Source organism: Dendropsophus ebraccatus, chromosome 9, assembly GCF_027789765.1.
Source record: "Dendropsophus ebraccatus isolate aDenEbr1 chromosome 9, aDenEbr1.pat, whole genome shotgun sequence".
Classification (NCBI taxonomy): domain Eukaryota; kingdom Metazoa; phylum Chordata; class Amphibia; order Anura; family Hylidae; genus Dendropsophus; species Dendropsophus ebraccatus.
This window is the reverse complement of record NC_091462.1, coordinates 92008342-92036097: the sequence shown is the minus strand read 5'-3', so window position 1 is coordinate 92036097 and position 27756 is coordinate 92008342. Positions and strand designations below refer to the sequence as shown.

The 27756-nt window shown below is 43.9% G+C and overlaps 1 protein-coding gene across 3 annotated transcripts in view; it reads left to right on the top strand.

Annotated features, from left to right (window-relative positions):
- Positions 1-27756, top strand: part of TRRAP (transformation/transcription domain associated protein) — a 115042-nt gene that overhangs the window by 72370 nt on the left and 14916 nt on the right. For all 3 annotated transcript variants that reach the window (XM_069983849.1, XM_069983851.1, XM_069983852.1), the window contains exons 57-67: positions 6525-6716; positions 8566-8761; positions 8887-9152; positions 11112-11212; positions 13672-13873; positions 14269-14433; positions 18376-18466; positions 19300-19499; positions 20871-21132; positions 24335-24560; positions 26752-26969. In XM_069983849.1, the coding sequence (XP_069839950.1) occupies positions 6525-6716; positions 8566-8761; positions 8887-9152; positions 11112-11212; positions 13672-13873; positions 14269-14433; positions 18376-18466; positions 19300-19499; positions 20871-21132; positions 24335-24560; positions 26752-26969 (2119 nt within the window). The remainder of the gene's footprint in view (positions 1-6524; positions 6717-8565; positions 8762-8886; positions 9153-11111; positions 11213-13671; positions 13874-14268; positions 14434-18375; positions 18467-19299; positions 19500-20870; positions 21133-24334; positions 24561-26751; positions 26970-27756) is intronic.

Genomic DNA, 27756 nt, shown 5'->3' with positions numbered 1-27756 from the left:
TTATTAAAAAGGACGAGGAACCAAGGAGGAGGGGTTACAGAGCACTGCACGGCCAGAGATCCCCGACTCCTCTTTGACACTTGCTCACACTTAGGTTACACATTTTCTGCTACAGGTACCATGTTGAATAAGGTGCTGTGACCTATATAACACTAACAGCAACTCTGGTCAGATCCGAGTGCTGACAGATTCCCTTTAATGGAACTGGGCTACAGTACTACTGACACACTGAGGCAAGAGAGGTGCTGTTTATGGAAGAAAGCAGCCATGATTCTAATCCAGGCTAATCCTTTTAAAAGGGGTATTTTCCTCTGGTTTTCATCTGATGGGGGGTGGAGGGCAGTATGGTCTCAGACCCAGGTGAACAGATAGGGAGCGATGCAGAGGTGGCAGCACTTGTTTGTGGCTCTCAGTCTTGCAGTCAATGCATGTCATGGAAGAGCCAAGCAAGCCGCTATGCTTAGGGTCACAGCGCACATGCATGTCGGCTAGATGGGATGCCGATGTATCTGTGCATGGTCCAAGGCTCTTTCAGTCTGATGAAGAACAGACTGAACACATTTCTAACTACATTGTAGGATACAGGATAGATGCTAATATATTTACCGAGCTCGCTGGTTAGATCACACTGCAGAATCTCTGATGTTAATGCGGAGTGATCTGTATGAGCCGTCATCCTCGCTCTTATTATTAGAACGTACCTGCTTATTGAATGCCACCTGTGATTATAAACACCAGGAAGACCATGAATGATAGATACACATTCCTGATGAATTCTGATTCATGTACTGGACCCGTCATTCACTTAACCTTCATCTCGTCCTTCATGAAATCTCGGCTCGGTAGGATACACACTCCGCACAATGGTTCTTCCTGATAAATGAATACTTCACAAAGACTGGGAGTGATGGAGAGCAGCTGCTGGGGGGGCGGTGTGACAGCTGTCTTAAACTAATGACACGGTCTGCAAGGTCCCTGGCTTGATAGGCGGAGAGCCTCGGTTATCTTATGTAGCGGTGGCCAAGGGGTCATATTTTCTATTAATTGACCAAATTGCCTTGTATGAAAGCTCGATGAACAGGTTATGACACTCACAGTGATTTAATGTATTACTGACCCGATCTATCTGAGCTCGGTCCTTGGTGAGGAAGCTGGTTGAGAAACTGTTACATCATTGTAAGATCTCATTTGTGCTAAATTGATGGGATGAACCGCCACTGTTTATAGTTCCACCAGCCATAGGCCCAGTATGGTTGCACATAGAGTTCCAGTGATTGGTAAAGGTCTCTAACCCCCCCCCCCCTTTTTTTTTCCCTTCTTTGTTTCAAATTCAAGGGACACTTTAACATCAGTTCCTTCAAGGAAGAGTGAACATAGGCAGTATATCCTGAATCAGTCTTAGGGTACAAACACACACACACCGTATACGCAGCAGATCTGCAGCAGATTTGATGCTGTGTTCAGTTATTTAGATCTAATCTGCTGTGTATTTGTTGCGTATTTGCTGCGTATTGCAGCAGTAAATACGCTGCGTATACGGTGTGTGTGTTTATACCCTTAGGGTACTATTACATGGTCCGATAATAACTGTAAATGAGCGCCAATCTGCTAGATCGGCGCTCGTTTACTGGGCCTATTACACGGCCCGATAATAGCTTAACAAGGGCTGCATGGACATCGTTACCGATGTCCTCGCAGCCCTTGCTTAAACTGCATACATTACCTATCCATGGTCCAGGGCTCCTCCTGCACTCTGCTTCTCCCCGGGTCCCGCGCGCTGCAGCTTCAGAGCGGCCTGTCTTAACTGACATCCTGCTCAGCCAATCACTGGCCGCAGCGGTCCTGGCCAGTGATTGGCTGAGCGGCCTGTCAGCTCACACAGGCCGCTCTGAAGCTGCAGCGCGCAGGACACGGGGAGAAGCAGAGTGCAGGAGGAGCCCTGGACCATGGATAGGCAATGTATGCACTTTGCAAATCGTCAGCCGCCGGCCGCGCACCACTATCAAACGTAGCGATGCGCAGTCTGTGTCTATCCATTTATAGGTCCAAACCTATATCAACGATCAGCCAATGATCGCTGTAATCGGCTGATCGTTGTCTCTATTACATAAAACGATAATCGGATGGCTAGGACCGATTCGGCCAATTATAGTTCCGTGTAACATTACCCTTACTGAGAGTACCAATATTAATTTAATCCTTTCCTTCTGAAATCGGGGAAAGGCCGGAAGCAAATATAGCAGTGGGGGAGTTCTCCTGCAGCATTCAGATGCCTTACAGCCAGACCGCTCTAATCCAAGGACTGTGAGTAGGAAGGGCATGAATGATGATGTGACCTATATTAAAGGTTTAGTTATATATTAGTTTTGCAGTTACAGACGGGGTAGGAAAGGCAAAGTGAATACTAAGGATAGAATAGAAAGAGAAGTCAGAAGTTCTTTGTGACTGCTCCGTGCTATTACTAGAATCACCCCTGCTGGTATACGGAACATTTTGAGCCCTGGCTATTTATTAGGGAATTGTTGCGAATTCCCTAACATGTTTAAGGTGGCTCCGTAGGTAGACCTAGTCATTTGAATTCCACCTTTAATGGATGTTCTTACAGAGTGCATTTTTCATTCAGTTAAGGGTAGGTACATTGTAAAGTCAGTATTTATTCCCCAAGATGAAACTCTGAGAATTGATCATGTCTGACAGGACTAGGTTGTGATGCCTGGAAAGTTAAGTGAAGGTGACAGCCACCGGTGACTGCAGGCACAGCCCTGGATAGGAAGATATTTTCCGTAATGAGGCATGTACTAATTTACTAAAGGAAAATGTGAACGCCGTGCGCCGGGATTCCGCTCTGTAGAAAGATCAGGGACAGGTTTGCTTGGCAAGCGCTCTTTAGACGTTATGGTGGATTTCTATCAGTCCATTGTTCGATGTTCCTTCGCTTGCTTGTGTATCGGCTTCCCACCTAGACTTTTATGATTACTTTACAAAGTTTTTTGTATAAGCCACGGCTACCTCCCCCTGGGAACAATGACTCCTCTGTTCTGTGTTACCGGTATATCAAATGACCGACTGATCTTACTGTAAAATACTCCTTTATGGCCCTCCTTTCTGTTCAACATAAAGTACATTACCTGCCATTGGAAGAGGTTAAAGAGGGTCTCTGGGCTCTCCTTACTTTCCTTTTTTTTACTATATACCTGAATCCCCCCCTTCCCCCCACTGAATAGATTTTGGAGATCCACTGGGGATGTGGCTTATCTCTTTGGGAACAGAGGAGTCAGGCAGTGAAATTTCATCACGTCCTTCCTCTAGAAACAGAGAAGATGGTCGGCAGAAAAAGACCACTGGGTCCATCTAGTCTGCCATTTTAGTATTTCCCTTCTTATTATATTAGGATAAATATATATTTACCCCAGGCAGGTTTAAAGGGGTTATCCAGCGGAAATCTTTTTTTTTTTTTTTTTTTCTCAAATCAACTGATATCAGAAAGTGTTAAATAGGTTTGTAATTAACTTCTGTTGAAAAATCTAAAGTCTTCCCATACTTATCAGCTGCTGTATGTCATGCAGGAAATGTTTGATTTTCAGTCTAACACAGTGCTCTCTGCTGACATCTCTGGCCGAGACAGGAACTGTCCAGAGCAGGAGAGGTTTTTTATGGGGATTCATAGAAAACCGAGACTATGAATCCCCATAAAAAACCTCTCCTGCTCTGGACAGTTCCTGTCTCGGCCAGAGATGTCAGCAGAAAGCACTGTGTCAGTCTGAAAATAAAAACAACATTTCCTGCAGGACATACAGCAGCTGATAAGTATGGGAAGACAAGATTTTTGAAAAGAAGTAAATTACAAATCTATATAACTTTCTGACATCAGTTCATTTGAAAGAAAAATATTTTCGCTGGACAACCCCTTGAATTCAGTTTTAGTAGATTTACCTACTACATCTGCTGGAAGTTTGTTCCAGGCGTCTACTACTCTTTCAGTAAAGTAATATTTTCCATCTCCACCTACATTTGTCAGTGGAGTCTCTGCAGACCCCCATACCCTGAACCCGCCGTGAGCTGACATAGTTATAAAGTCTATGGGGTCCTTCAGGCATTGACCTTTTTTCTGTCCCCTCGCCTTATTCTGGGGTCCCAGAAGTCAGACCCTCCCATGTCCAGCATTTATCATCTATCCAGTGGAGATATACTGGGGTGGTACTCTGGTGACACACAGTTATAAAGGCCTTTGCATCCTGGTTCTTCACTTTTTCTTGCTCTGTAGAAGACAAATGGCTGCCTTCTCCTCTCTACGTCTCACATCGGCCCCTTTGTTTCCTCTGATTAAAAGTTCGTCCAGTGTTGTTTGACTTTGGTTGTTTTGCGCATCGCTCTTCAGTAGCCAGAGGACGTCATTCTGGTCCCTGCGGAGAGGATGGTGGCGGGCAGGGTTTTAATTTTTTTTTCCTTCTTCACCTTTTACCACTCACCGTTCCTATTGTCTAGCGAGCAGGATAGACATTTTCAGCGTTTATTCCCTTTAACCCTGTGCTCCGCGCCGTCTCTGCTTCGCTCTCATTTGATCTCTAGCAATGTCATGGCTTCCTGAAATAGATTGCATTACAGAAGCCAGCTTCGGCGTGTTTACCTGATGCTGAGTAAACCTTGAGAAATGGAAACACTTGTTAATATTTTATTAGGTCTCAACCGAAGGCGAGAATTCTAGGGAGAGGTGAAGTTGTGTCATTGGCACATAGGAAGCTGTTATAAGTTTGGTGGCAGTAGCTGGCTGACAGATGGATACAGTGGGTTGTTAGTTACACTTTGTCAGCTGCACAGTTAATAAAACTCTGGTTTCCTGCTGCCTCCACTAGATGGAGCTCTCTGTCCATGGATCAATACATCAGATTACAGATGTCATGATTGTCAACTGATTATCCCTGGATCCACTACTGTAGTATTAGATTGCAATAATTTTCAACCTTTTTAGCGTATTTGGTCACCTTTGTGGGCGGGCCTCAATGTGGTCATGTGACCAGAAATCGGCTAAAAGAGTACATTACAATTTGGCCCCTAGTTACTAGAGCTCAGTTCTCCTGTCTCCCTCCACCGATCTCACTAATACATAGTACTTTAATTGAGTTAATACTTATGCTTGAAGGGATTGTCCTGGATTAGACAAATCATAGCTGCTTTCTTGTAAAACTAGCACCACCCCTGTCCTCAGGTATTGAGTGGCATTCCATTAATTCAGTAGAGCTGAGCTGCAATACTACACTTGAACTGAGGACATGTGTGGCGCTGTTGTTAGTAAAGAGCAGCTATGTTTTTCTAATCATGGATAATCTTTTTAATATACAAGGCTGTATATGTAGAGAGGAAAATAGCAGCACATATAGATCGATTCTCTCTGTTCCCAAGAGAGATTTGTTTCCATGTAGTACTGTTTTCTCTACAAATACGTCATATACAAATGTGAAGAGAGATCAATGCGCCTAGTGAGAAGTAGAGCAATGTTGTGTCCACCTCTAGAAGCTACAGGAGGTGGACGCAGAAGTCAGCAGAACAAGAAGCAGCAGGGGGCGCCACTACTGATATCAATGTAAGATGCCTTCTTACAGAATTTTTTTAATTGATTGCTATGAATGACATATTTAAATATTATACATGAAAGTAAAGTGTCGCTGTCGTATTTTTTTCCCCCGGAAATCAAAAGTCCAGGTGATTTTAAGAAACTTTGTAATTGGGTTTATTAGGCAAATATGCCATTATCTGCATTCAAAAAGCCTTTCCCCAGGTCCCCCCCTCCCTTCTCTCTCTCATTCACTGCTCATTATCAGGAAATCTTGACTCTTACATCATTCAAGCCCTGTCTGTTCTATGGAGAGGGGAGGGGGAAGGAGGGAGGGGGGAGATTAGTCACCAGCAGAGAAGAAAGGATTACACAGTGGGAGCTGTATGAAAGCTGTTATTCAGAGGTCAGAGAGGTCAGTGCTGACTTCAGAGGAGATAGCCCGGTGATGTAGCTGTAAATTAACGCTTTGTTGTCCTGTTTTGGTGCCTCATCGCCTTCCAACCTCCCCTCTCCATAGAAAACAATGAAGACAGGGGGGAGAGCTTCAAATTGCTTTTTCAAGATAAAAATGCATTTTTCGGGTAATAAACCCAATTCCAAAGTTTCTTAAAATGGCCTGTATTAATTTCTGCAAAAAAAAAATTTAAACAGTCACGCCTTAAATGCACACAATATTTTCCTTGAGATAAGCAATCAATGTATCCCTAGTTTTTATAATTAGTTATGTGCAATGACCGACACTGTGTAAATATTGTGTACCTGTTGTCACGTCATAGTGTGACCTTACAATATAGAGACGTTACTCTACAGAGCTCTCTTTCTATATATATCCAAAGACTTGTGGCTCCTTGGGACCCTTTTTCTTCAATATTTTTCATAAATCTTGTTCCCTAATCAAAGTAAATGGGTGATACTGCCTGATCTAAATACCATGGTGTTTATCGGATCTGACTGTTCTTGACTTTTCTAGGTGGAGTTGAGTTGCCCTAAGGAGATGGCATGGAAGGTCAACATGTATCGTGGCTACTTGGCCATTTGCCATCCAGAAGAGCAGCAGCTGAACTTTATTGAGAGACTAGTAGAGATGGCCAGCAGTTTAGCAATCCGAGAATGGAGGAGGCTTCCGTATGTTGTGTCCCATGTTCACACACCTTTATTACAGGTAATAACCAGTGCAAGAATAAAAAAAAAAAGAGAATCTCGTGGGGTACTTGCATTGTATGGTCAGCTCTCCTGTCGCACAGCATCAAATCTCTGTAACCACACAGTGACATACTGACTGAATTGTTACATATCTATCTCCTGGTGAGGCTATGTTCACACATAGCGTTCAATTAGCGTGTGTGTCATTTTGCCCCAATTCTCACCCAATACACAATTCTCTGCAAAGGTCAAGGCACTCCCCTACACAGTAGACTGTCAGCATATTCGGATGACTCTCATGTAATATGTATGGCCCCTTTAGTCTGTGACTATCCAATCAGAGGCTTTGTTACGCGTACAGTATACTGTATGAGCAACCCCTTGCATATATACGCACACCTGCATCTCTACACTCACATCTGAACATAAGGATTAAAGACATTGAATGACAAAAGTACAAACTGAGCGGTGAGTTTGCAGCTGCAGTAATTACTTTTTTTTTTTTTTAATATCAGATAGCGTGTGATTAAATACCTGCAAGAAAATTAAATTTACATGATGAATGGTAGAAGAAAGGAGGTTAGGTATTGTGCGAGCTGATACGGCGATAATTGTGAAAAATATTACTTTGCTTAATTTATTTTGTTTCAGGAGATTTGACTTTGTAAATGTGAGCCGAGTCCTCGGGCATTTATCTTATTTAGCTGATTAGCAGCAAATACAACCGTTATCTCCCTCTTGTCTCTCGGACGCTCCAAGAGCTTTATTTAATGGTTATGTTAATAGGATGTGCCGGAGAGTGTCGCCCCAAATCTTACTTCTCGTCTGGAATCCCTTTCAGTTTATGTTAGTCTAAGGTTCCATTGATTTCAATTATATATAAAAAAAACCTCCTTTTTTTACTGTTATCTCCAGAAACAGCGCCCCTCTAATTCATGGACTGTGTCTGATATTGCAGCTCAGCGACAATTACTTTGATAAAGTTTATTAGCAATGTTCGGCAATCCTATGGGCATAATTATTACTTTTCTCATTTTTTACACCCCTTAGGTTATGTTCACACCTAGGCCCCTATAGTTTTTGATGCAGACTCCAAGTGGGACATTTATAAAGACCCTTGTACTTGTATGCCAGTCTTAAATTAGTCCCCACCCCCAATTGTCCTGGCGGATTCAGAGGTGCACGCCTTTTAGTGAATCCTGCCTGACCCGCGTGCAATGATTTATGCCTGACGCGGGAGGAGGCCACACCACCTCCTCCTCGCCTTGCTACACCCCCCTGCCTGCCCATCAGGCGTACACCAGGCAGAAGGGGGCGAATCTGCACCTTCTTCCTGGCGTGCCCATTGTAAATGTCCCCCCATCATTTAGACGCTAAACTGCAGCCAAATCCGTGGCATGGAGAATGAAAATCCGCAGCAGAAATTAGAGAGTTTCTCCCATAGAAAAATTGTTTGTCTGAGCAGACCTTCATGCGTCTCCAAACTACGGCCCACCAGCTGTTGCAATACTACCTTTCCCATCATGCTTGGACAGCCAAATCCAAAGCTTTAGCTGTCCAGGAATGATGGGAATTGTGGTTTTGCAACAGCTGGTGGGCTGCAGTTTGGAGACCCATGCCTTACAGGAACCATATAATTGCTTAAAGCGATAATTGTGTTAAAGGGGCTCTCCGACCATTAACATATATAATGTATTTACATCTACTGGGGTCCTCTGCGACCTTAAGAAGGGTTCCCAAATCTCCCATCACAATATAGTGTTCAGTGCACCTCTGCTGGTTGTCTTTGGGGGCTGCTGTGGTTTGTAGTGGAGTCTCTCTTCATTCCTGCCTTGTATCATAAGACGTGATTGCTCTTTATGTTTCAGGCTGCGCAGCAGATCATTGAACTTCAGGAAGCTGCTCAGATTAATGCAGGACTTCAACCAACCAATCTGGGAAAGAGCAATAGCCTCCATGATATGAAAACTGTAGTAAAGACCTGGAGGAACAGACTGCCTATAGTATCTGATGACTTGTCTCACTGGAGCAGTATCTTCATGTGGAGGCAGCACCATTACCAAGGTGGGTACTATGTGCATGGGTCCCCTCACACAGTTCAGCATCATTGCATATCCACCAGTCATTGCTTTGGCTTAAATTTAGTCCTGTGCATTACAATCTCCTATTGTTAATTTTTTTTTTCATAGCTATAGTAAACGCCTATGACAACAGCACTCAACACGATCCAAGCTCCAACAATGCCATGCTGGGTGTACACGCTTCAGCTTCTGCAATCATCCAGTATGGCAAGATTGCCAGAAAGCAAGGACTAGTGAACGTGGCACTGGATATCCTGAGCCGCATCCACACCATCCCCACAGTGCCCATTGTGGACTGTTTCCAGAAGATCCGACAGCAGGTCAAGTGTTACCTTCAGCTAGCTGGGGTCATGGGGAAGAATGAATGCATGCAGGTAAGTCCCAGTGTAAATGAGCTATACGTTGAAATACTTTGTACACCTTTCGTGGCTCAGAGATTGAGACCTTCTCACACTACCTACTGAGTTACTGAATACATATGCAGAGTTAGGGTCCTATTACACGGGCCAATGCAGTCCGATCAATACTGTAAACATTTACTGGGCATATAACATAGCCTGATAATCATTTAGCGAGGGCTGCACGAACATCGTTAGTGATGTCCGTGCAGCCTTTTCCCAAACAGTTAATATTACCTGTGTGCTGCAGCTTCAGAGCGGCAGGCCGCTCAGCCAGTCACTGTCCGGGACCGCCGCAGCCAGTTATTGGCTGAGCAGCCTGTCCGCTCAGACAGGCTGCTCTGAAGCTGCAGTGCACTGGACCGGGGAAATCCTATGCATACTCTTGGAATTCTGCTCTGGAATTGCAGGGTGTATGCTGTGAATTTACCCACTGTTTTGGAAGCAGTCTAGTGCCCATCAGCCATTGATCAGTGATTAGTGTGGGACCAACACCTCGTACCCCCACTATACAGTGAACAGGACCAAAAGCTTTGCGCTCTTCATTGTTGATGGCACCAGGTAACAGCAGCTCAGTAACCCCTTTCCGTCTTTATATAATGAACACTGCAGAGCTTCCAGCCCTATTGATAGTGTGCCAGTCAGCGACTGATGTTATAGGTTTCAGTCATATAATCCTAGAAAACCCTTTTAACTGTAGGTATAGCGTATAAACCAAAAGCCAGCTCCCCATAGCCCCCAAAATGGCTGACAGTAGTTGCTTGGGCTATGGTAGTTAGAGAAGATGCCTGTTCACACTGAACAGCAGGACTGGTTCGTATGCACCTGGTTAATAGTCTTTGGAGGAGATTTATCAAACATGGTGTAAAGTGAAACTGGCTCAGTCGCCCCTAGCAACCAATCAGATTCCTCACAGACTCTTTGGAAAATAAAAGGTGAAATCTGGTTGCTAGGGGCAACTGAGCCAATTCTACTTTGCACCATGTTTGATAAATCTATAATTCTCCCCCTTTGTGTTACAGAGATGAAGCGTTGTTCTCGCCTTTTCCCCCTTGCACACTGTTGTTTGCACAGTGTTCGTCCCTGTAGTCTTAGTGGGTGACAGCTTCTTCATTGAATAAGATGGGTAAACAGCGGCCGTATTATCCATTACACACCTGTAAAGCACTTAACAAATAAAATGAACTTGAACTCCGGCAGAAGTTGTCTGCGCCTGATCCTCCCCGCCAGATAAAAGGGAATCACACAGCGGTGCGTCTCTAAGATCCTGCCATTATGAGATTAGTTTAAGTGGATAAACAGCTCAAGAGTTTAGCCGTTCCAGAGCTAGACAATAGCCCGGCCTGGGTCAGATGATGGAGCAAGAAGACCCAGTAGGGAGCAACACGTAAAAACCCAATTATAAGAGCCTGACGTGCTAATGGGACCCGCCTGGTTTAACCTTGTACAAGGACCCATTAGTTACAGTGTCTTCTCTGTAGGACTCTGTCCTATTTCAAGAGAATATTTCTAGGGATCTTTGGATGTACGGGCTGCTCGGATGAGACGCTGCATCCTCTAAATGTTTGTTTATGGCAGCAGACGTCTGATCCGTCTTCTCCTTGTAAAGTAGTAGTATATCACGCTACCACCTGTGCCTGGGGATTACAATCTGCTTTCTCTGTATAGAAAGCCTGAGAGTTACAGATTTACAGACAGCCTTACATATAATTGACTCCAGTGTATTCTAATTATATAAATGAGTGACAATTGAAGGTGGTGGCCCTGTCCTATATGGACCTATAGACTTTATATAGGGGATGAACCACAGAGCTCAGGATATGGCAGCATAGAAGCTACAGTAACATGACGTATCTGATGGCCTTTGGCAAGCGGTTTTATATTTTTGGTCTCTTCCTGGAACAGTTCATTCATCTTGTTTCTTCCTTCCTTTAGGGTCTGGAGGTGATTGAATCCACCAACTTGAAATACTTCACCAAGGAGATGACTGCCGAGTTCTATGCTCTCAAGGGAATGTTCCTCGCTCAGATTAACAAGTAAGTCGCCAAGACTGGACTGATGGGAGTAAAAACCCTGGATCCTAACCCCTCCTTCCATCTTCTAGAGACTTATTGAGATGTCCTAAAGCCTGAGGCTGCACTACTGCGAAATCCAAATGACATCATATCTTCTGTTTTCTGGAGACATGATGGCGTTCATTGAGTAATCTACCATGTATGGCCAGGCACAAGTCATGCCTCCCAGCCGGATTTACGATTCTGTAGCGTTTTCCTTCCTATAAAATAAGACGACTGAGAGGCCTTCCATGTGCCAGGCCTATATAAAGGTCAGCCATGGACACACATCTCTCTCTGCCTCCTAGTATGTGAACAAGGTGATAGCACAAGTATGAAGAAAGTCATCAGAGGTGTCAGCGTGATAGATCGCTCAGGCGAGAAGAAAGAAAAGGAAGGGCTTGTGACAAATCTGGTTAGAGAGAGAAAGTGTTGATAAAGTGAGTCATTTATCAGCGTGCTCCCTCAGTAATAGCGTTCCTGGCTCCGCAGTCCCCCAGACTGGAAGATACAGCCGTGTATGTGTTTTTTCCTCCCACTTTCCCGTCTCACTAAGGCAAGGAATAGAATTGGTTCTGCTATATTAGGGCTGATGAGCTTTTTAATAGACTCGCTGTCAGTCGGGTTATTAGTTAATGTATCATGCTTTCTTAAGTTTAAGTAATAGTGTAGAGAAGGGGAATAGTTCTTTGTCCCACAATACTCTATTTATACCACCCCAGGCTATACAACAATGGGAAATTATACAGATTCAGCCAAAGGTTGCCCGCACTGCGGTGCTAGGGTTATGTGGACATCTGCAGCCCCCAGAGCTTTATGGATATGAAGGATGGAGGGTATTTTACTCCATGAGAATCTGATACCCGTAACACTGGCTGTATTCATAGCCAGGCCATCGCAGGTCATATCGTAGCATTTAGCAATAGAAATGTCCGTGCTAAATTCTCATCATACAGAAAGGAAGCTTTTCTGCTGACAGATTGCATATTGACCAGGAATAAGGGTTCTCATGGATTATATTGTTTACAGGCATTGTCCGTGTATTTGAACCATTAATCGTCTGTAGATATAGACACTCCGCTATTCCCCTCAATAATAACCTTATTGATGGGTCCTGCTGCTAGGAACAAACCAACCAGTCCTTATTTCTAAAAAGTAATGAGACATTTTATATGATGTCTAATTTAAAAGGTTACCCTTGTATAAATGGATGAGACGTTCCCTCCAGAGGCTCCTTACTAAGGCTGGGTCCATACTGCGTTTTTGCAGTCTGTTTGGATCCATTTTTCCACTGCCTTCCATTCTAAAAAAAGGCTTTTTTTAATTATTTTTTTAAACTTACACAAAAACGTGGTTGACCACATTTTGTATACGTTAAAAGTAACCATTTAAAAATGGATTTGTTAAATAGACTTATATAAATAGGCTGTGTAGGCTCTGAGTAGGGGCCCATCAATATAATATCAGTAGGGCTCAGCTGTTCCTGGTACTTTCTTCAGTCCCATGCAAGTTAAGCTTGGGTTGAGTTAGGCTTGGGCTACACCTCTATACTGTTGTGCTGCCACACACACATGAGATCTCCATTATTGTGCACTTTTGAGATCTCCATGATGCCCATAAAGAGTTAAACCAATGAGGTGTGAGTGCAGTCACTATAGTACCAGAAGCTCAGCTTGGGGTGTTCATATGCTGCTTTAGCCATCCTGCTGAGGAATACATCAGGGGGTAAAACACTGACTATTAGCGGAAACCATTGTGATCACAAGCCTGCTGGGCTGTGGATGAATCGGGCCGCTCCAGCCTCACTGACGGATGCACGCTCCTTTAAATGACACCTGGGTTCTGCGCCTGCAGGACAACAGCCAGGAATTAGATTTTCCCACAGCTCTGCAGTCTCATCCTTAGGGTGGATTCTGGTAATAACTTTTCTATGAGGGAACGGTTCATAACGCAGTCCCATAGTATAACACCCTGGACCTTTAGGAGGCCATAATGTAGCTGTAATATTAATAACTCTGAATCCTTTCATTACAAGACGGTAGTACATTTCCCCAATGTATCTGTTTACCACCATTCAGCTCATAATAATCCTTCATTTTACTGAACAAATATGCAAATTCAGAATTGGGGAAATAATTAGTCAGATTCATAAACGAGTTAGTAATGGTCCAATTAATCAGATAGCGGCACAGACAAACCAGAGCGCACATTAGAGCCATTCTTAGCGTTTCGGGCCCTATGTGTAGCCGCGAGTCCATTAGTAATGCAGCAATGTAATGATCTTTAAATGAGCCGCCAGGCCTCCAATGCGCCTGTGTGGCATTTTAGATGTAATAAGAGCCTTCCCATTTGTCAGGTTTTTTTTTATTATTATGTTTTACTTGTCTCTTTGACCATAAAAGATGATTTTGTTTCCCGTTTTTTTTCCCCCTCTCCCAAAGGTCGGAAGATGCTAACAAGGCCTTCTCTGCTGCGGTGCAGATGCATGATGTTCTTGTCAAGGCTTGGGCCATGTGGGGCGACTACTTGGAGAATATCTTTGTCAAGGAGCGTCAGCTGCACTTGGGGGTGTCTGCCATTACCTGTTATCTCCACGCCTGCCGTCACCAAAACGAAAGCAAGTCAAGGAAATACTTGGCAAAAGTAAGATTTGGTTTTATTCATGTGTAATGCTCTCTCATAGATAAAGTGTATGGGCGTCCTAACAAAGTATATAATGATAGCTGATCTATCAGGGTTTCATCATCTAGATCCAAGGTCTGTTCACCGATCACTACAAAAAGCTAAGGCCAAACACAGTTATTGAAGTGACTAGGAGACCACCTATGTGAGAGCCTCTATCTTCAGCCACTCTTCACTCCGCTGATAGAGGGGGTTCCTTACTTGTGGGTCATGGTTTATGTTCTACAAAAATCTGCTTCACACTAGCTAGAGAAACTTGTGTGTATGAACTTCTCTGCCATGACTACCGGTATTATAGGACCAGATCATTACTACTACTTTACTCTAAGTATACTGGCTTACCTATTTGATTCTAGGTTCTGTGGCTCCTGAGCTTTGATGATGAGAAGAACACGCTGGCGGATGCTGTAGATAAATATTGTATTGGAGTTCCCCCCATACAGTGGTTGGCTTGGATCCCGCAGCTTCTCACCTGTTTAGTGGGCTCTGAAGGCAAACTTCTTCTCAATCTTATTAGCCAGGTAAGTTCTGTTTTTAAATTTCCTGCAGCATTATCCAGATATTTGTGCTCTGCCTTTGAATATATACATCTGTCATAGCTGACCTATTAGTGAAAGCTATGATGCTAGTGGAAAAAAGCCTTATGGATCCCATTACCACTCTCCCCAGCTTAGACGATCATACTATGTTCTGCACACCCCTTTGAAGCAGTTTGTGAATCCTTTAAAATACCCCTCAAAAGAGTTCTGAGCCCTAAAATATGTATACAATGGTATATAATATATGCATTTTACTCAAATGTTCTATTTGTAGCTGCTTTGTTAAAGGGAATCTGTTGCCAGGTTTATGCCACCTTTAAAGGGGGCAGCATAAACTGGTGACAGAAATGCTGAACAGACCGGTGTGTTACTACTAAATCTACTTCTACTACATCATTCTTTTCAGCCGTTCTCCTAATATGCAGGAGAATAGTATTCTTGCCACACCTCTCCCCCACCCTCCAGCTGCTGATTGACAGTTGACTACTTATATACAGCATGGATAGATAACTGCCAATCATCAGCTGGTGGAGTTTTCTGCTTCTCATGAATATCAGGACTACTGGGCTCATGCACATAATGGAGAGGACTACTTATTGTCTCTTAAGTTTTATTTACCACCAGTGACTTCTGTATTAAAGCCATGATGACGTGTGTTTTATATATATATATATATATATATATATATATATATATATCTTAACTAAAGTGGTACTTTCCTGTAAAGCCAGCTGTAAATCGAGTTAAGTTGTAGTTTATATCTTATTATTGGATGTAAGTGCTGCTTAATTATTTTATAAAGGCGAATGGAAATGTGCAGAAATTGCTTCATGTTTCACAGTAATTGTTCTGTGCATTGTGCAGATTACTGGGGACTGGGAAATCATTTCTCAAAGTCCATTAAACCAATTGAGTTAATGCATACGTGTGTGTACGTCTGATTATACAGTAAGGTAATACTCCGCTGATGTATTGTTTGCAACTATAAATACAAATGTATACGCATATATATATATGTGTGTGTGCGTGAAAATAGAGAAAAAATATATATGTATGTGTTGGAGTTGGCCGGCCTGTCCTTATCATTTCCTAGATATTTTCACATTCAATATTGCAGTAAAAAAAACAGTTAAAGGGAGTCATTTTATAGGGTCTTATACAGTGATAATTGCTGTAGCAGTTGAAAATACAGCTGACTCTGCAGGCTGCATGTTAAAAAGCAGGAGATGCTACACAGATTGGTAAATTCATTTAAATCTCTGCTCTTAGGAGTCAAATGGGTGGTCCTACTCCAGAGGTCCTACTGCAGAGACAGCTGTCAGTCACTGTCCGTGCAGAGACAGCTGTCTGTTGCTGATTGGGACCGCCCTCTGGACTTCTAAGAGAAGAACAAGCAGTAAATAAGTGAATCTTTTTTTAACAAAACTGCATTTCAGTCTCCTCAGCCCTTCCTGTTGTATATGCTGCCCCCTATAAGGATTGGATTATTAACACAACAGGGAATCTGTGATCCCAATATCATTCTTGTGTGTCAAGGAGGCGGTGCCAAGCATCAGCATACTCTCCTCCCTCCCTGCCTTAACTGATTGATGGCCAGGGCTCAGTGCTGGAAGCCAAGGCCTGTCAGTCAGTCATGCATACATGCTGAGGCCCCACACCGCCTCTGATACTGAGCTGACAGATTGCCTTTTAAGTCCTCCAGAAGTGAAGGTTGCCAGGGTCCCAGATCGGGAGACCTCCTGCCATGACGCCTACATGCCCTATCCTGGCGTATGCACAGAGATTCCGCTAAAACGTCTCTAACACATTTATATATGTTCCACAGACCGCATTGCATGTAAACCCTCCCGCAGCTCCTCCCTATTAGCATTTATGGCCTTAACTTTAATATATTAACCTTACAGCATGTGTCACCCTTTAGATTGCCCTTTGTTTTCACGCGCCGCGTCAACAGCTCATAGAAACCAATTGTTCATTACCCGTCGGCAGTCTACCATATTCATGGCGACTGTTTGTTCCTTCCCCACAGTGAATCCGGAAAAGTTACAATGAGTGAGAATCCTGCCCTTTTCATTATATGACCGGTAACCATGGCAACGCTGTCCTTGTTATAAATTACATTGCCGCGTCCTGCCTCACAAGTGACACAATTTGTGCATATTTTATGAAGCCTTGTTAGGAGAATAGCGCTTATGACAAAACGCGCCGGCACGAGATAGTTCACCTTCATCAGCATGCCGATGAGGAGTGTTAACCACTTAGCTGCTGTAGGGCCCGGGCCGGCTAACTAATAAGTGGCTTTTTGAAGTGGATTGTGCCGGAATGTAATGGAGCACGTAATGTGCGACAGCCGAAACCCTCCATCTACTAATCCTTCCTAAAGCAGGCATGCAGCCCCACCGTGATGGAGGGGTCTCTGCTTTCACCGGGGATATTTTTTGCCTTTGGAGCTTCAATTATGTAGAGTAAGATTACTCTCTAATGGGCACTGCCAGTGTGCGCCATTGGGTACATTGGGAATTGTGGCCTCATTTTATAGACTTGCTGGCTGGTGTCATTTCTACCTCCTGTTTTTTTTCTTTGCTTTCTGTCTAGTGCCATACCTAGCTGGTATCTTTCCGCACTGATCATATTCTGCTGCCTCTTCATTTTATACCGAAAGATGATCGAAAGGACGCTCTTTAATTGACCCTTAGGTGGTAGGAGAAAGGGCTGAGCTGGCACATCTCAAAGCATCGCCTGTTGCCTTTCTATCATGGCATCGGCATAGACGCTGCGGCACGTCTGCTATTGATCATCATTCATCTCCTTCGTGCTATGACTGCAAAATGCTGCATTGATTTCACTATAAAGTGATTTAAAAAAAAAACCTTTTAATTTTAATTCTCTTTACGAAAAAAATGTGAGCCATAGTGGACTTTTTCAATCAGTTAACATAATGGCTAGGGAATTGTCATGTCCCACTACTTAGATTCATTCATTTACATGTGTATTGGTACAGTTGTTCCTGCTGTGCATTTGCTTTTTTAAGTTTGTCCTTCTTGTCTCCCTGTACCCGAGCTGTGATGTAAAAGCTCCTCCCCTCTGCTTGATGATAGTAGTCATCTTTCTATATATGGTTATAACATGTGCCTGTTGAATTTTATTATGTTAATTAGGCAGTTGGGTGCATTGGGGGCGGTGCTACCATCCTCTCCATAATTATAGAGGTGGCGCAGTAAGGGCTGTAGCCCCGCCCCCAGTGCATCAAACTGCCTAGTTTACATATTGATAGAATGCAGGTACTTATGACAATGGTATTGAGGATAAAGGTAAAAAATCAGCTGCCTTTTCGCAGCAACAAGTTACAGTCTTCTAACATGCTGTTACTAGGGAGTAACTATGAAAAGTGGATGGTTATTACCTGCAGCACCGCCACAGGCAAACTGAAGTATTACATGGTTCTCATTGAGATTGATAGGCATCTTATGTAAGTCATTAGTGGTATACAGTTACAGTTGAATTCTACGGTACTTACAGTGTACAGCATATTGCCGGAACTTGCATAGACTTCTACTGTAACTGTATTAGCTGTGCAGAGCAGAGATGAAGAGGCTCTTCATTCTAGTAAATGGTGGGAGTCTTCAGCCCCTGGATCCCTACTGATATTGACTTCTGATATTTTGCTTTGACATGTCAGAAGTTTGTTGTGAAGTGATAGGCGCTATTTAATGAATCATAGTTGCCATAAGGGAGCTTGCTGCCGTTTCATACTGCCCGTGGATTGGGCAGCCTGAAATTGGTTTTCTTTAAAATGGTGCCAGTGTTTAGACTTTTTCCTCTTTTTTAATTTATTTTTTATTTTATTTTATTGTTCATTTTCTTCTTCATGCCTGTTTTGTTTTTCACCTATCTTATGAAGTCTGATCGGTTTGCCTTTCTCAGGTTGGCAGAGTATATCCCCAAGCCGTGTATTTTCCCATTCGGACTCTGTATTTAACACTGAAGATCGAGCAGAGGGAGCGTTACAAAAGCGGTGAGTCTCCAGCTTCCGAGGAGCGAATCTTTTCACTTTACACATATATTACATTGGGAGAGGAAGTCATTTCATGCTTCCTCTTTTTTCGTCTGCTGACACAGCGTAAAGACTGCATAAGGGCTGGAAAATGTATTTCGCTTCTCTCTAAACGTTTTTTTTTCCCCTCATGAAGTCCTATGAACAGGTTTTCATTTAAGATGGCCGTGCTCTCTGCTTCACGTCCCAAATTGATTCCATATTCCCTTATGCGTCTCCGGACTGTTCTTGTACCACTGAGCGGAGATGGATCAGATCCTTCCGTTCATGTATTTACATTAGGGTCTGGCTGTCTATGAGAGAACTATACTCACCCATATACTCTACTCCAATGTCTTTTCACCTAGCTCATTCTCTATGTACCCTGTCCCTTTCTCCTTATTGACTGTCAGGGCTCTGGGAAAGCTAGGTGACATTCCCTTTAATAGTTCCCATATTCCTTTTACATCCTGCTTACCCAAAGGCAGATATAACAGCTGAATAGTATTTTCAATAGCAATTTTTAATACATCCCTCAGGATAACACGGTGACTTACAACATACCGTTATTGTTTGCAGTGGTTATTCTTTAAGCATTATAGGCGTATATAAAAATTTTCTGGTTGCAATAATGTTGTCATCCTATAAAATAGCTTCATAGAAAAATGAGTATAAGCAGAGGATACGCTGCTAAAATCCATGTTTCTGTTCTTTTAAAGGGACTGATGATTTTTGCATAGTCCGGGAAGTTAGAAATAATCTGTTGCTTTTCCTACCTATAGATATGATTGTATTAATATTTTACTTTATTGCAGACTCTGGACAGCACCAGCCAAGCTCAGTAGGCACCCAGTCCCATTCTGCCTCGGACCCAGGACCTATCCGAGCCACCGCACCCATGTGGCGCTGCAGTCGCATTATGCACATGCAGAGAGAGTTGCATCCCACCCTGCTGTCATCATTGGAAGGCATTGTAGATCAGATGGTGTGGTTTAGAGAGAACTGGCATGAAGAGGTAAGGGCATAGTCTCACATTGACTGACTTGTCCATGTACATATTGGATATTTGCGTTTGCGTGCAGTATCTTCTAGTGTCATTACATGGCTACTAGTCGTCATTACATGGCTACTAGTCATCCCGAGACATCGCTATTCATGACCAGCCTTATCATCTATAATCCACATTCATACACCATGGTTGAAATCCGCCTTTTTAAAAGGTGACCCTACACCGCTTAATAGCTCTCTGTCCGTCCAATACTTATTCATTCTACAGCTGTTCCTCCTTTCCTCCATACCCATGCAGTGTCTGTTCAGTTTAGCTTACGTGTGTTAGCAATTCAGAGCTTTGCTTTCTTGTGTGGAAAACTGTCCAAAAACTTTAAGCCCCTATTCCACAGGCTGACCGAGCGGAGCAAACGAGCGCTGTCAGCGCTCGTTTGCTCCTTGTTCCCCGCTCGCTGCCACCTCTATTACAAGCGGCAGCAGCAAGTGGCTGAGTGCAGGAAGGGCCACGGGGAGCTGCGGGGGGGCTGCCCAGGTGATTGCTAGATTGTCCGGGCTGCCCATAGAGGATAGTGGCGGTCTGCTGCCACCACTCCTATTCCACAGAGCGACGGCAGCAGATCACTGCTGTATAAGTCGTTTGTTTTTCAACATGTTTGAAAGACAAACGACTGTATCGATCAGCCGACATGAACAATTTCGGCCGATCGTTATCTTCTATTCCACAGGACGATTATCTTCCGTAACGGCCGATATCGGCTTAATACGGCTGATAATAGTTCTGTGGAATAGGGCCTTTACTCTTTAATTCCTTTTTTCCTTCTCGGGATCCCTTAGCTGCCTTCATCTGTTGGCCGCACATCCACTATTACACAGGGAGATGTGCAACCGATGAGCTGTGGATTTTTAGCAGGTCATAATCATGTGATCAGTCAGTGAACAGGCATTCACTGGCCAGCCGATTCACTGGCCCATGCACAAAATTGTTGTGTTGCATTGAAAATTGTTTTAAAATCAATGCACAAAGGCCAGAAATAATTGACATGTCAATAATTGCTAAGGACGTTGTTCAATACATTGTGTGAACAGCAGCCGTTGTTTTGCATTTACTTCAGTGCAACCTATTTATAACCTTATAACCTAAAATAACATTCAAACAGGGACATGGGTATATAGAGGCAGAAGCACCTGTTGCAGCCTGTGCCGGAATGGGTCCAAAGGCACATAAGAGGACATTCGTATAGATGGCATATGGTAGTTGTAGCTTCTAGTAAAGCCTGATTTATCCAAAGGGGAATGCTCAGGACAGAGAGGTCTTTAGGCATGTTCTTGTCTGCTGTAGAGCTAGAGGGGTAAAATTTTGCCTCTTTTCTGGTTTCAGGTCCTCAGACAGTTGCAGCAAGGACTGGCAAAATGCTACTCCGTGGCCTTCGAGAAAAGCGGAGCCGTTTCCGATGCTAAGATCACCCCTCATACGCTGAACTTTGTCAAGAAACTGGTCAGCACCTTTGGCGTGGGCCTGGAGAACGTATCCAATGTCTCAACCATGTTCTCCAGTGCAGCCTCTGAGTCCCTGGCACGAAGAGCTCAGGCTACGGCTCAAGACCCGGTGTTCCAGAAGCTGAAAAGCCAGTTTACAACAGGTAATGTGCACTTCCTGTTCCACTTTCCTTCACTACCTAATAGCCTACATCTGTGGGCTGTGTCTGGTATTGAGGATGGAATATTATATTATCTTCCACTACAGCAATGGTAGAGGGATCTCTACAGTAAGATTTATTCCCTCTCATTTTATCATCCACTTTAGAGGTCAATAGCCATAACAGATTAGAGTTTCTTAAAAAATATCGCTCCAGTATGTCTATTCTAACTAAAGCAAAATGGACTCATGTGAAGCTGGATGAAAGTTCTGAGCACAGAGTTAACAACATTGTGGGTATTCATACCCAACCACGAGTGTCAGGGATATAGTAGATGAGTTCAAGGGGAAATAGCAGACTAGATGGATCTAACCTACTGATAGCTGCCTGTTCCGCTCAAAATGCTGAGGATGAAGGGCATGTCTTACCTTTTATCCTCAGCGCCATTCCAGTGCTGTTAGTTGTGCCCAGTAAGCTTTTAGGAGCACGGAGGGAGTGGCTACAGCTCCTTTGCGCAACGATCCGACCCCCTGCATTGATAATCATGAGAGGGGGTGGACTGGCGCACAGGGGCGTGGCTATGGCCCCCAGCTGGCCTGCCCCCCTCTAATGTTACCAATTCAGAGGGCTGTATTGTTGCACAAAGGGGCGGTAGCCACTCCCTCCGTGCTCCTAAAAGCTTACTGGGCACAACTAACAGTACAGGAATGGTGCTGAGGATAAAGGTAAAAGATATACCTTCATCCTCAGCGCCCAGTGCCCACTAGGGAGCTGTCAGCAGGTTAGATTTATCCAACCTGCTGGTATTTCCCCTTTAACATGTTCACATGACTTATTTTTCCTACTGAATATTTTGTCATTGATTCTATAACAGGCATATCCTTGGATCTTGGTTATAGATTTGGGAGGGAATAATCCTCTTTCAGTATGACTAATGTGAATAGCCATTGCCCAGTAATAGACACATGGGAGGAGATTTATTAAACATGGTGTAAAGTGAAACTGTCTCCACTTTTAACAGATTCCACTTTTCATTTTCAAAAAGTCTGTGAGGAATGAAAAGTGGAATCTGATTGGTTGCTAGGGGGAACGGAGCCAGTTTCACTTTACGCCAGGTTTGATAAATCTCCCCCATGGAATTTACATGGTCTTACAGCTGATCCCCACCAATCAGATATTTTGCACTTATCCTGTGGATAAGTGATGAGTTGTAACCTTGTTCACATACAGTATTACATGAGGTTATAGTCATATGTTTTTGCTTGACACTGTCTAAATAGACCTCACATTTCACAATTCTGTTTTATCCTTACCATTCAAAGGGGTTATCCAGGCTTAGAAAAAACATGACTACTTTTTTCCCCCAAAACAGCACCACTATTGTCCTTTGTGTGGGTGTAGTTTTGCAGCTCCGTTCTATTGAAGTGAATGGTGATAAATTGCAATACCACACACAACCTGAGGATAGGGGTGGCACTGTTTTTAAAAGAAAGTAGCCGTGTTTTTGGATAACCCCTTCAACCGCAGTACAGTTACGGAACATACAATTTATTTTGGACAACCAAGGTTAGCAACTTAGCTCTTCAACGATTGCAGACAGTCTGGTGGCAGGCTGATTTCTCATGCCTTGTATAGGGACTGCGATATGGAAATTGGCCGATGGGATTCACTTTAAAGTAGCTTCCAGCGTTAAATATGACCTACATATCTCGAGCCCGTTAAGTCTCATGATGCAGGCTGTGTGGCACAACAGTTGCATGACAGTAGATAATGGAAGACGTGAACCATGTGATTAAATTTAATGGATGAAGGCCAGCAGGCTAAAAGGCAGCCGCGTGTTCTCCTCTAGTCCCGGCGATTGTTTGCACACTATCAGAAATTCAATTGTGGTTAATGCTCTGAAATGTTGCCTCCCTTCTGTTTAATGGGTCTACATCGCTTCCGGAAATGCACTTTTCAATAGGGAAAAAAAAAGAAGACCCTTTGGAGGAAGACGTGCTTGATTAACCTCTGAAGATCTATTTATATCTATATATTGTAAAATATTTCCTGACTAGTGGGAGCCGAGGAAAGCGTGTGCTCGGCATAGTGAGGAATGGGCACATCTCGTTCACCGGGGACCGTGTTTCCTCTGGAGGATAGATCGCAGCAGATGGTTTTTCTTCTTAATAGTCTAGCTCCATTCAGTCCATTGCTGGTCTGCTGTAATGAGCGGTGTGCAGCTGTGTGCAGAAGCCTTCCTAATAAAAATACGCTCTGATATGTGCTGCATTATAGCCGCCCGCTGCTTCTTTACATGGCGATTGCATCATTAACAATGGTAACAGATGAATAACGCCCTGGAAATGCATTGGAGCACTTACATGTGGTTTGTGTTTGTTACCTGCTATTAATGAACACTGCGGGGGACCACGGGATGATGACACTGTAAAATGTGTGCTTAAAGGGGTATTCCAACCTAATTTACTGGATAAGTGGGAGTCAAACCTCTAGGGGGGGCACTTTAAAGGGGTTGGCCCATCTTCCCCCTTTTAGCTCTGCCCTGCCTGGTTCGGAGTGAGGATGGGCCGCAGAAGTGCTGAGCTAAATGAGCTTGACACTGCTGTTTCTCCCTCTGATATTACACATATTCAGGGACAATCCTGAAGAGACATGTGAGGTGTCAAAAGTAATAAAAAACATACTTACATTGTCCCGACCACCAGTCCTGTCACTGCCTGGCCACCTCTGTCATACCTGGATCCTAGGTAACCGCTGACAGCGAGAGAAAGGAACCAAATTTTAAAAGAAATAATTTGCAAAATTCCTTTCTTTTGTTTTTTCCATGACCTAACAAAAGTGATTAATTGATTGGAATACCCCTTTAACAGTTTCCATCTACAAGTGTTAAACCTGCTGCCATCCAGCTGTTGCAAAACTACAATTCCCATCACGCCTGGACAGCTAAAGCTTCGACTGTCCAGACTTGGTGAGAATTGCTCGACCTGCGACAGCTATTTCCACATGGACATATAGCTGGCCTGCCACGCACGTTTGGAAGATAGCAGAGCATAGTCCATGGACGAGTAAGTGCTATCCTAGCCCCATTGTTCTCTGCTAAGAGGATCATGATGGTTAGCCCCTTGCTTATAGTGACAAATTAGCCATTCTGTAGTGTCTCTGGTTTGGAAATGGTCTTATGTATTCTCTTCTTTCTGTTCTTCAGACTTTGACTTCAGCGTCCCCGGCTCAATGAAACTGCACAATCTCATCTCCAAACTGAAGAAGTGGATCAAGATCCTGGAGGCCAAAACCAAGCAGCTTCCCAAGTTCTTCCTTATTGAGGAGAAATGTCGCTTCCTCAGCAATTTCTCCGCTCAGACGGCAGAGGTCGAGATACCCGGGGAATTCCTGATGCCAAAGCCAACGCATTACTACATCAAGATCGCCAGGTAAAACAAACACATCACAGAGAATTCACTCGCCGTTCTCCATGCACATCACTGGTTTGATGATGTCTTTGAAGCAAGTTTTGTTTGCAACTTTGTGACCTTCCAGCTGTCAGCGCGTGATGAATTGTTTATTAACATTGCCATTTTGGGTCCCACTCTTAGCGTTACCTTGCTACCTGATTGTTCTGGAAATGTGTTCTCATTTCTCTCGTTGCTATGACAGTTCTGGGGCATTGTCCTTTCTTGATAGTAAAATGCTGGAATACAAAGAAAAATTGAATGCGGCCATCTAATGGCTTCCCAGGTGAAGTCCTTGACAGATGCCGACAAGCAGGGTCACAATAATATTCAACAAGAGGTAATATTCCTTTTTCCTTCCAACACAAGGAGATGGATTAAACATATACACACGCTGTGACCTAACACTCCGGGGAAATGCATGCGGCACATTTGCTTAGACTTTTCTGTGTGGTTTTGCACATAAAGTGTAAAGCCATGTGAATGGGATTTGAACACATTTTATGCACGCACCAGGCAAATTTCCATATGCATAGATCTTGCATAGACAAATCTAACCTGCTGATAGCCCCCTATTGCACAAGAGACATCGAGGAGGAAGGTATGTGTCTTACCGTCATCCTTGGCGCCATTCCGGTGCAGTTAGTAGTTTGCTTCACAGTCCGATAAGACCGGTAGGGGCACTGGGGCACCTGTTAGTAGCACTGCCCGCCCCCATAGCGCCGATCCTGCCTCGACTGGCCCTTTCTAATTTAAGTCAATGGATTTTAATTTAACGGGCTGGTCTGTGCCGGATCGGAGCTATGGGGGCTGCCAGTGGTCCTTACGGTCTTACTGGACCATGGAGCAAACTACTGACTGCACTGGAACAGCACTGAGAATGAAGGTAGGAGAAGGTAGGAGACTTACCTACCTTCTCGGTGTGTCCTGTGCAATAGAGACATATCAGCAGATTAGATTTGTCTAAGCTGCTGATAGTTCCCCTTTAAACCTCTTGCGCTTTTAAGCTATGTTCACACTACGTAAAACTACGGCTGTAGTTCTCGCTGCAGAACTACGGCCGTAGTTTTGCGGTGTGTGACATAGCTTCATTTTTAATGGGATCCCGGCCAGAGCGTACACACATCGTATACGCTCCGGCTGGGATCCCATGCGGCGCCGGAACAAAACTGACATGTCAGTTTTCTGCGGCCGGAATTCAGTGAATTGCACCCGCAGAAAGACCTGTCAGTTCACACAGTGAAGCGAGCGGCTCCGGCTCAGAAGTTTTGCTAAATCAAAGTAACACCTTAATTGGAAAAATAACATCTCCTGACTAAATTTAAAGGGGTTGCTCACTTCCGACAGCAATACTGAGGTGCTACAATATTGACAAATACAAATCGAGCATGTCCTCCAGCAGGTCAATAAGAAAATTAGGACCACTATGAGACTATACATGTACATGGGGTTGTAGATCGCTTCCAGCTCCCATTAGGGATACAGCTGTAGGTGATGGATATCGGCCTATTCATGTCCTGTTACCTGGCCCCGCTCCCTGATGTCATTGACGCTCTCGCTGCTCGCAGATAAGCGGCTCCTGAAGTAAAATATCAAACTACAGGATTGAAGATGGTATTTATCTGAAGTTAAGGCCAAGAAAAATCTTTAGGTTGGAGCACGTCTCGGCAGCGGCATCATTTCCCCATCGTGCTGATTACCACCAGGCATACATTTACAACTTGGCAGCGCATCAGTCTTCCAAGCACCTTCCCCTTCACACAGAACAAGAGCTTCTCCTCATTTTGCTGATTGGACTTTGAAACCAAGAAGACTAAACCCGTCATCCCTGCTGTTTCATCACCGGTCTAGCGCTTTAACCCTTAAAGATCCAGATTGGCTCTCCTAGGAACTCTGCGTTCATCTAAAACAGGGAAGCGAAGCTTTGGCTGTCCAGACATGATGGGAATTGTAGTTTTGCAACAGCTTGAAGGCCAAAGGTTCCCCATCCCTGATCTAAAGGAACTCTTTCCTTTATCTTGTTCTGACCCATTGTTATGGTCGCCAATTGGAAAAGCTGCTAAATAGTTAACTATGAAGAAACTGCCTTACTAGCCATGAAGCAAAGCTAAGAAACGTCCCATGACATCTTGTTGGCCATATTGTTAATAAAATTTACTTTTTTTTTCTATAGGTTTATGCCCAGAGTGGAGATTGTCCAGAAGCACAATACGGCCGCCAGGAGACTCTACATCAGAGGCCACAATGGAAAGATTTATCCCTATCTGGTCATGAACGACGCCTGTCTGACAGAGTCCCGGAGGGAAGAACGGGTCTTACAGCTCCTGCGGCTCCTCAATCCGTGTCTAGAAAAGAGAAAGGAAACCACAAAGCGCCATCTTTTCTTCACCGGTAAGTAGATGCATTGCGCTACCCTCTTTAGGACGTTGTACTGATCATAAGAGCTGACTACAAGGATAGCACAAAGGATCCCCAGTGCTGTTTATAATAATGGGAGGCTAAGCTGCCTCCTGACATCTCCATATCTCTGCATTGGATTAGTTGCGAGTGTTTACCGCAATATCGATATATGTGAAATCCACCAGCTGAACAGCTATTCCCTCTGAAACAAATTACTCCATTACATGTTTCTGCAGCATAGGATAGATCATGCAGCCCGAGACGCAGATATACCAGCCTCTCGTAGCCAGATCTTCTTATCTGCATTTATCGTTAATAAATTATTGACGGTGCTTGAGCTCATGTGGGGTTATTTATTACATTATAAGCCGGGGCCTGTGGACAGAGTGGGATTTTCACCCCCCCCCCCCTCCCCCTTAGTTAACTAAAGGGAGTCCGCAAGGTTGGGCAAAGTAATGAAGAGACGGCACGTGATCACATTGTGCTAATGAGCCTGTAATTATTAGAGAGAGAGCGAGCGCATCTCTAGCCATTTCATCAAGACGCTCCCGTCTCCCCGCGACTGCGCTCTGCTCGAATTAGAGCCCTGCTTTAACCCTTTTTATTCCTTTCATATTACACTGCCTTTAACATGTACGCCTGTACGTTGTGGCAGCCCACTTTACCCTAGCAGGATTGGCACATTGCCTCCTGTAGTGTAATGTGTGGCTTATTTCAGATATGCAATGATAGTGATTAGAGAAGAATAACACTGGCGTTCCCTGTAACTGCTATGTAC